Source organism: Genypterus blacodes, unplaced genomic scaffold, assembly GCF_046128005.1.
Source record: "Genypterus blacodes isolate CSIRO-AG114 ecotype Tasmania unplaced genomic scaffold, CSIRO-AGI_Gbla_v1 ptg000063l_1, whole genome shotgun sequence".
NCBI classification, from domain to species: domain Eukaryota; kingdom Metazoa; phylum Chordata; class Actinopteri; order Ophidiiformes; family Ophidiidae; genus Genypterus; species Genypterus blacodes.
Genome location: NW_027466875.1, coordinates 1172569 through 1181863, shown reverse-complemented (window position 1 = coordinate 1181863; position 9295 = coordinate 1172569). Strand labels below are relative to the sequence as shown.

At 42.2% G+C, this 9295-nt stretch overlaps 2 protein-coding genes across 2 annotated transcripts; both read left to right on the top strand.

Annotated features, from left to right (window-relative positions):
* The first annotated feature begins 3863 nt into the window (after window positions 1-3863).
* Window positions 3864-5457, top strand: LOC143003992 (mpv17-like protein). The gene is made up of 4 exons (XM_076154814.1): window positions 3864-4215; window positions 4407-4477; window positions 4715-4744; window positions 4854-5457. Exons 1-4 carry the CDS (start codon window positions 3864-3866, stop codon window positions 4986-4988), a joined length of 588 nt encoding a protein of 195 aa, XP_076010929.1. The 3' UTR covers window positions 4989-5457.
* Window positions 5458-5868: 411 nt separating this feature from the next.
* On the top strand, window positions 5869-9151 carry rpl18 (ribosomal protein L18). The gene is made up of 7 exons (XM_076154600.1): window positions 5869-5954; window positions 6547-6633; window positions 6777-6884; window positions 7106-7204; window positions 7353-7476; window positions 8747-8816; window positions 9019-9151. The coding sequence occupies exons 1-7, from the start codon at window positions 5952-5954 to the stop codon at window positions 9092-9094; spliced, it is 567 nt and encodes a 188-aa protein (XP_076010715.1). The 5' UTR covers window positions 5869-5951; the 3' UTR covers window positions 9095-9151.
* The last annotated feature ends 144 nt before the right edge of the window (window positions 9152-9295 follow it).

The following is a 9295-nucleotide window of genomic DNA, read 5'->3' as shown; positions in this document are numbered from 1 at the left end:
TCTGTGTGGCCGTTTGATTCTTCAAGAGCAAGCATACACACACACACTCAGTTTGCAAATACATACCTTCCACAAAACAGGATTCATTAGCATAATCAGCTTTTATTGTTTTTTCTTTGCAAATATTTAACACTTAATATTTTGGTGGTTGGGACAATAATTCCACAGAAACACAGACAGCTTAAATATCATCATACATGTGCCAAAAAAAGATTTATTACCTCAAAACTGCCATCAATCGTTTGTTTTTATTTGTCGTTCAGTCCCAAGAATATTAATTAATTGTACATTCACTTAAATTCTGCTATATTACAAAATATGAATGTACCAGCTCTGTGTATGATTTTATAATATCAGGCTCAACTGCTTAACTTTTCCTGTGCTCGTTTAATTAAAGCTTTAAATAAAGAATCTCATCAGTATCCTAGTGTTTACCATTTAATTAGGCCTTTGAAACAACTGTCATCATCAGAGGCAGATGGCAGATAACATTAAGTATATTTGAGCATTATACTGTAGATTCTTAATGAGTCATCAAGATTTAGGTCAATCAAAGCATTTCTAGATTCCCTTGTTCCTTTGGACGTTAAGTGCTCTGCTATAAACAAAGTTGAACATCATATCACTGGGACCTGATTCATAGCTCACCTAAGTATCAAAGACGGGGTGAAAACGTCTCATCCTCTCGGGCAGGTGACGTGCTGTCCTGAAGGATATCGGTGAACAGCCAGTCAGCTTCATAAGGAGGTGTTTGGATGGGCCGATACTCCAGGTTATGAACAGGTACAGAGAATGACTGTGCAACACCCTGGTATGGGCTGAAGTTTGGTTTCTTCTCACAATTCACCAGCATGCAGGGACTCTCGTACAGAGAACGCTGGTAGGTTTGCAGTTCTGACATGTTGTCTTCGCTCAATGGGGAGGATAGTTCGAAAGTTGGTGATGCCCTAATATTGGTGAATTGTACCTCTGCGGCATCTTCGAGCAGAACCTCTGAGCTCCTGTGATCAATCGGGAGGTGGTCTGAGCTTGATCCCTGATCTCCATGACAACTATGTCCATGTTTACATATGTACTCCTGTCTCCCCTCAGAGCCATCATTGCTACTCAGCTGGTTCATAAACGCAACATCAACAGCAGCGCCTTCATCTCCTGCTCCCACAGCATCATCTTGACATGCACAGATGCTTTCCAAATAGGCCTCATCATCCACGCAGTCCACTATGTCTGTTCCACCAACACGTAAAAGGTCCATGATATCTGTCCACTGACTCTCAGCGATGTCAGTTGTGCTGTTCTGGGCCTGTGTGTCTGCCAACAACTGGATCGAAAAGTCACAAGAGTCGAGAGACAATGGAGAAAGGTCTAAATATGGAGAGATGTCCAGATTCATACTGGAGTCACATGAATTTGTCTCGTTCACTCTTTCAGTCCAGCTGCAAAGTGCGTCTTGTGAGATGTTGCTGGTTGCCTTCAGTGGCTTGTCAGCATCATAATACTCTGTGTGAAAGAGCTCTGCTGTTTTATTATCGTCTGCACCGTTCGGGGAGCCCACAGTTGTGGATTCAACTAGTCTGGGATTTCCGTTTCCTTTTTTTTGTCTCTTTGTTCCTTTGCCCTGGTCCATCTTTGCAGTGCTGTATGTGGTGGACTGAGATTTGGGCTGAACTTTCCAAAGATTTCCAGAATCAGGCAGCTTCTTTTCTCTGACATCCAGCGAGACGTCATTCCCAGACTTTGAGACGCCACCTGCATCTGTGTGATCTTTGCTTTTACCTGGATCTTGTAGGCAACCAGCTTTGGATGAGCTATCTGAGAGATCAGGCATCAGTGGCTTCTGTGAGGGTGAAGACGAAGAGTTTTCCTCTTCTTCTTTTAAGTGAAGTGCAGATGCTAGCCGCTGGTTTGCTGCCTCTATATCTGCAAACTTTCTGTGAATAGAGTCAGATGAGAAAAGCCATAAGGAACAATGCAATATTGATGATAGTAATTGTTTAAAATGTTGGTATGGTCCTTTAGTATCCATTTTCTCTACTGCTTTGACACACCTCTGGATCATGTTGTGCAGGAAGCGGCGATGGTTGACCTGCCGTTTGGACGGTCGGTTCTTCCTGGGTTTCTGAAGGGTCCTCATCATGTGACCCGCCGCTGAATTCACAAAGGTGTGGAGGTCACAACCCCAGGGAACGCCTCGCTCCAGCTCAGACCCCAGGGTCACAGAGAAGGATGGACACATGGCTGGGAGGAGACAGAGGAAGGAAGGAGTTCAGAAAAGAGGTACAGTGGTCCACATACTTAAGCACCTAACACAAATATCATCATATGGGGTTAAATCATTCTTCAGCATTGCGATGACATGAGATTTGGAGGAAATTATGCATTTGATATCTCAATCACACATAAGGAATGAAATGGAATTATAACCATTAAATCAACCACACAAACCCAGTTACCTCTTTCCTGCTGCTGTGCGTCTTCTGTCTGCTCAGAGGACTCAGCTTGAGGGAGGTGGACTTCTTCAGAAAGAGGTGGGGTTTGGGATCTTTATTGTAAGTGCGTGCGTGTGTGTCAAATCAAATGACATAAGTGTTCAATACAAATCCACAAATTCCTCTTTTTTCTAACAGTTTGAATGGAATCCAACTTGACAAACTGAGAGACAATGACAGGCCCTGAATAGAGAGAGAGGCAATTATCTAAGAAGTCAACCGCCTGTGGAAGTGGAGGCTCACGTCTCCATTGTGCGGTGTGTTAAAAGGCAGCTTGTTAAATGGTGGAAACACAAACGCACCGGTTGAGGCAGTTAACAAGCTCTTAATTGATCCGCTTAAAGTGAGGTCCTAATTATCACATTCTCAGAAGGAAGAGATAAGATGGTTGCTAGTGGCTTTAATTGACCTTTGAAAATTCAATAGCACACCTTCCTCAGGCGCAAATTTACATATCTATGGCAGCAGGTGGGTGAATAGTGAATATAGGGTGTGTATAGTATGCTCCTTAATTTTTGCTTCTATATTTTTTAATTACTGCTATTGGGACTTTTATTTCTTTATCTTCTAGTTCGATGCTTTAAATGTCAATTGAAGATACTGAGATGCTTAAAAACAGCAAAAAGCTAACCTGTGTTCTTTAAACTAGTGAATGAAAGATCTTGTGTGTGTGTTATTTTCAAAGCGGAGGCAGGAAGCCTCCCTGTAGGAGCGGCATCTATTTATAGTGACAGCACATGTGCGTCTCCTAGGGCTGCACAGCTTACACAGTGTGCTTCAACTTCAACACCAGGCAATGAAGAAACTTTTCTGTGGTGAGTAACAACAAATCAATGCTTCTATCTGAGCTTCAGGATCTATACAAATTTAGGATAATTGCTGTTTTGGCTGTAATCTCTCTTCTACTTCTGTAAATTACTCGTGTCTGGATAGTGGCGTTTTTCCTAACATGTGTGATTTTCTCAGTCTCTTCTCCAGTGGGCTGATAAAGGTGCTCTTATCACACATTCAGTGGAACAGCAGCAGAACTTTGACCCGCTGAGAAGGCCTCCCTCTTCACCTCTAACTGGTGGAGACTTGCTCAGCTCCTCCTCATCATCCAACGGAACCAATCCAAAATCAGCTGGAGTCTCTTTAGCGATTGGAAATTTAAGAAGAGGGTGATAGCAGCTGACTTGAAAGGTAAGTTTAACAGCTATGTTTTAGAGTATGAATTATCATTTACAGTATGTGAATATGCCCTTTGGTGCTTCCTCTTCTTCCTCTCCCACAAAAATGTGGCATTTCTCTTTCCCAAATTCTCACTCTAAAGCAGTGACTCCCAGTAAATAGATTCAGCCGGCGGACTCTGGGGTTCATCGGCATCACTTCACCATGAATCGAGCCTGGGCTGTGTTTAAGGCCCACCCATACATTGGCAATGTGGTGGGATACACAGCGCTGTTCGCCTCTGCTGACCTCATACAGCAAAGCATGTTGGGAGGGAAACCAGCCGCAGCCTCCACATCAGAGGATTCACTGCAGAGGACTGGTCCAGCTGGCATTGACTGGAGTCAGACAGCTCGAGTGGCATTTGTTGGCTTCTGTTTCCATGCCAACTTCAACTACCATTGGCTGAGGGAGCTGGAGAAGATGCTGCCGGGGGGCGGAGTCAAGGCCGTGACAGGGAAGGTTGTGTTGGATCAGCTGATTGCAGCTCCGGCCACCATCAGTGCCTTCTTCATTGGTGAGCCATGTACATTTTGCTGTGTTTAGACTTATAACCGAGCATAACTATACACATCCGTTGAGCCAACTAAGCCTTATGTATCCCAGTAACTCCCTTGAATTTCCCCCTTAAGTCAAACCAAGGTGAGTTTTACGTTCTGCATCAACAAAGTGTTCACTGAATGGTAACGGCCCCTCTCTATTTATAAGGTTTAAGTGTATTAGAAAAAAAAGAGGACATGCTGGAGGACTGGAGGCAGAAATTTTGGACTTCATACAAGGTAAGCATGACAGCCACAGGCCATTCATAGTAGGTTACATGGTGCCCAAATGCCATATAATAATGGATACCTCAGCAATAACAGTATTTGGACCAACTAATTAAACAGACATAGGTAGATGGTTTGACTCTGCTACCATTTTGCAATTGCAATTCATTTCCAATTAAAATTTGGAAAGGTATTATAAACCACAATCTATCCTCCTTCCCTCTGCCTCTCTCTCCTCCCTCTCTCTAGACTGGAGTTGTGTACTGGTCAACAATGCAGGTGAGATATTCCAGAGCATCTCATTATCCATCATCTTTTGCAAGCACACACAGATCCACACAGACGATCAAACGTGATTTCCATTTCTAAACCTCTGCTGCCTTCTCAGGCTGTAAACTTCGCCATGGTGCCTCCTGTGGCCCGGACAGTGTTTGTGGGAGGCATTGCACTGGTTTGGACTGTCTTCCTGTGTCACTTCAGACAGCAGGGAGATCACACAAAGCCGGGATCCACAGCTCCATGAAGCAAGTTATGGTATTCACAATTCAGTTGAAAACAACACATAATTGTTGTATTGGATGAAATGTGTCAAAGGGCGGAATTCAGCTGCAGTGTTGTGACATTTACTGAGTAAACTAGGGAGGATTCCTGAAGAAGGTCAGCCATCAAGGATGATTGCTGAATTACAATGAGTTTATATTGTGGAAATACAGGATGCAAATAAGTTAAAGCTGCTGTTATTTTTGTTGGTCAAGTGTGTTTTCATGAGAATTTAGGGAACAACAGAATATCCACCACGATAACTTGATTAATAATGTGAATCACCAAGCAGCATTTTGTTCATCAAAGCACATCCTGAAACTGTACCGTTTATTTGTTTGTATTTTGGCATGAGCTATCTGTATTTAGCTTTGCAACATTATCTCAGGTTTTCTTACATTCAAACTGTTATTTTGGTTTTACAAACTGCCATATACATGCATTTTAAAATAAGTGACTGATTTCATATTTCTGGTGGGTAATCCGAATAATAAAGCTATCAAGTGAATGGACCTCTGCGTCAAGTTGTTTTTTTTTTTCTCTATCACACTGTCAGTAAACTGTAAAGGTTCCTTTCCTATTGTTAATATTAACATTATTGCTATTAGATTATAATAATAGATTTTTATTAGCATATTGCAAAAATGAATAAAATAATTTTACAGAACAAATTTAGAAAAATGAATATTGTAATAAAATTATGTTAACTTGTTAAGAATAAATTCATGAATATATGAGAAAGCATAGTCGAACAGAATACTGTGTATATCTGACATATTGTCAAGTTTTCTGCCACTAGAGGCGCTCTCCCAAACAAATGAACCCCCGGGTCTGACCCTGCGTACAGGAAGTGCACTCTTATAACCAATCAGAGCCGCGAGATTTCAGGGAATTGTTTATCGCGACACCTTGGCTCTTCCTTTTCCCTTTTCGCTCTGAACCCAAGATGGTAGGTAGCGCTATTGTGATTTTACAAATACTTTACCTTCACTATCCACGATCATCCTCTCTCTTTCAATGTCTGATAGTCTGTATGACAACGTTCACTGTTTCTATACATGATTAACTTAAACGTGCCGTCAGGATTTTATGGTATATAAGCGTACAAGTTATATTAGCTTACCCTTAAGGCGCCGACACAAATGCTCGCTCGGTTGCCGCTTCATGCTTTACGTCTACACGTGAATGAGACACGAAAGCGACACAGAATGCCGAGAAATTGATAAATGTTATAATTTAAACGTTAAATGAGCTTCTGAGCGGTTAACTCTGTTTATTTTTAGAGGCGGCAGCCCGTGTAGCCGGACGGTGTTAGCAGCCTGCCGAGGCGGTGTGTCAACGTGTTTAACCGGCCTGTGTTTGTGGTTCGACCTATTTAGTAGAAGGATATATGAACCCCTGGGTTATACATGTTAAGGTTTTACGGTGGATTAGTGCTGACGTAGCATGCACGGATTTAGACTGAGTGTGATTAGCCTTAAAGTGTTATTATAAACTAATTTGAACTAGGTGCTGATGCAAATGTGTGCTCACTTTATTAGGGAGTTGACATCAGGCACAACAAGGACCGTAAGGTTCACAGAAAGGAGCCAAAGAGCGAGGATATCTACCTGAGGCTCTTGGTGAAGGTAAGCAACATTTAATGTAATTGAACAATGTTGTAATGTGAATGTGTTTACTTACAGTATTCATTGTATAAACTTGAACACAAGTCATAAACTGATGGGGGCTGTTGAACATCCTCCTTAACTGCACTGTTTGGTCCCTACAGTTGTACAGGTTCCTTGCCCGCCGCTGTAATGCCCCCTTCAACAAGGTTATCCTGAGGAGGCTGTTCATGAGCAGGACCAACAGGCCCCCAATCTCCATCTCCCGCCTGGTGAGTCTGATTTCTCACCATGTTCAGCAATAAGGACTCTTCATTTCTTTCTACTGTGTGTGCACATAGTTTGTGTGATTGTGTGTTACCCAGCCCCAGGATCAACTTCAAACCTTTACCAAATGTAAACCGTATCACTTGGAGACGGCACATCCTGATATTGGAATGTAGACTATCACCAAATGTTTTAATCTTTCACCTCTGCCTTCCCTCCTCCCAAGATCCGCAAGATGAGGTTGCCTGGCCGCGAGAACAGAATCGCTGTTGTTGTGGGATCAGTCACTGATGATGTCAGAATTCAGGATATCCCCAAGCTTAAGGTAAGTGTGTTGTGCTCGGTAGAACGGTACACAGAAGGTGTTTTAATGTACCTCTATCACTACTTATGATGATGATAACCACACTCGTGAGTATATCTCAGCACTGTAAGGATGTTAGTAATCATGACCATGTCCTGTTGTCCCCCAGATTTGTGCTCTGAGGGTGACCGACGGTGCCCGTCGCAGAATCCTGAAGGCTGGTGGTGAGGTGATGACCTTTGACCAGCTGGCTTTGGCTTCACCCAAGGGCCATGGCACAGTGCTGCTGTCAGGTTAGTTTCCATACTAATAAAACAAGATGCTATTGCTGTAGAAATGGTACAAATGCAAACCAGTGGCAGTAGTGTAGCAAACACCTTGGTGTTGAACATTGATTTGTCTCAAGGTAACATTTAAGGTGAAAAGCTTGGCTTAGCTTAATCAAGCTGTTGGTCAGGTGTAAATGTTGTGCATCTGAATCATTAACAGTGTGAATATGGATTTATCTGACAAAACATTTAGATAAGAAGTTTGTACTTGTGTCCAAAATTCCACTAGATCTTCCATAAATGTTCTTCTGTGGTTATAGCATGTCAGGTTATTGTGCTGGAGCGTCCGTTCCTTTTCACGGCTGAGGCCTTTGTGAATTAATTGTTTGGTTGATTTATTTTCGGAGGCTGTTGCATAATTGAGGCTTTACATAACTCAATTTGTTTTTGTTGTGCACCTCCAGCCCTCATTTTAGATTAGAACACATTTCTCCCAATGGAATGCTTTGAGGTATTTTAATTGGTGTGGATGAAACTACTCTTTTTATTTTAAATTACTTTTATTACTGACCTCTGTTAGAATGAACTCAACGGTGTTTTTGGTGCATGAGCTCAACACACTCACAGGTGTTCTGTTATTCAAGAAGGAAGTTGAAGAAGCTGTGCCGAGGCAAACTCCATTTATTTAAATTATTCAGAGGTAGCTGTACATTGTATCACCATAATGGGTGAAACAAATCAGGTGAAGTGTGTGGGCGAGTGGTGATCATAGAACCTTTCATTTGTACTGTAATGGACACTGAGTGGCAGAAGGGGAGCTGGTGCTTGCTGGTGTCACTCAGTCCATTGTTTGCCTCACTGTGCTGTCAGCTGCTAAAGTGCATGATGGTAGAGGTCAAGATAAATGTTAAAGTTAACGTGTAAACCTGAGTTGGTTGACACATCGTTTTCCCCTCTCACACACTGCATTCAAGTTAACCAGTTTAAGAAGTTCTACTATTCACATTGCAATTTCATGTATTCATTTTATTTATTTTATTTGTTTATTGGGTTTAGGAATACAGAATGTAAAACTACTGAGACAAACTTTTGTTATGTTGCCTCGACCACAACCAGTTACAAACCTGGACAGGCTGTTAGGATTTTGGATACAAAGAGCTGCTCTATCTATATACAAACTAAATCTCCTATAGGAAACGAAGTCATGCTTTCCTTTATTTTTTCTATACTAGTAAGGTTGTCCAACTCATCCAGCATTTACAAGTGGCTGATATCTTTGTTTTTCATTCCTCAGGACCCCGCAAGGGCAGAGAGGTGTACAGGCACTTTGGAAAAGCCCCTGGAACTCCTCACAGCCACACCAAGTATGTTTACAGCTTTACTTTACTACTGTGTTACACAGAACTATAGCTGCACATCATTATAGCTGCAATGTATGGATATGCATGTAATTTATGGCTTTACGTTAATATTCTCACATAAAGCTGAGCTACCAAGCACATGCTTATTGTGTAAATGTACACGTGTGTGCTATCATATCTCACTAAACTACTCTCTCCTGTTCAGGCCCTACATCCGCTCCAAGGGCAGGAAGTTCGAGAGAGCACGTGGGCGCAGAGCCAGCCGTGGCTACAAGAACTAGACTGTTTTTGTTTTTCATGCAATCTGTTAACAAATAAAAGATTGGCTGTTCAAACTCGCTCTGTCTTGTGCTATTTTGTGGCCATGTGCAAATCCATGTGAGCATGAACAGAGAAGATGCTGGCTCACAGAGCAGAGGGACGTCCCTTCCCTTCTGACTCTAACATGAGACGTCACAGTCGGTCCCTCGCTTTAGATCGAG

Bases quoted from the DNA above. Each gene is read 5' to 3' on its own strand.
- LOC143003992 (XM_076154814.1), top strand. From the start codon at position 3,864: ATGAATCGAGCCTGGGCTGTGTTTAAGGCCCACCCATACATTGGCAAT. The intron at 4,216-4,406 runs GTGAGCCATGTA...TCTATTTATAAG, and splicing joins CATCAGTGCCTTCTTCATTG to GTTTAAGTGTATTAGAAAAA. The intron at 4,745-4,853 runs GTGAGATATTCC...CTGCCTTCTCAG, and splicing joins TGTACTGGTCAACAATGCAG to GCTGTAAACTTCGCCATGGT.
- rpl18 (XM_076154600.1), top strand. The intron at 6,885-7,105 runs GTGAGTCTGATT...CCTCCTCCCAAG, and splicing joins CAATCTCCATCTCCCGCCTG to ATCCGCAAGATGAGGTTGCC. The intron at 8,817-9,018 runs GTATGTTTACAG...TCTCCTGTTCAG, and splicing joins ACTCCTCACAGCCACACCAA to GCCCTACATCCGCTCCAAGG.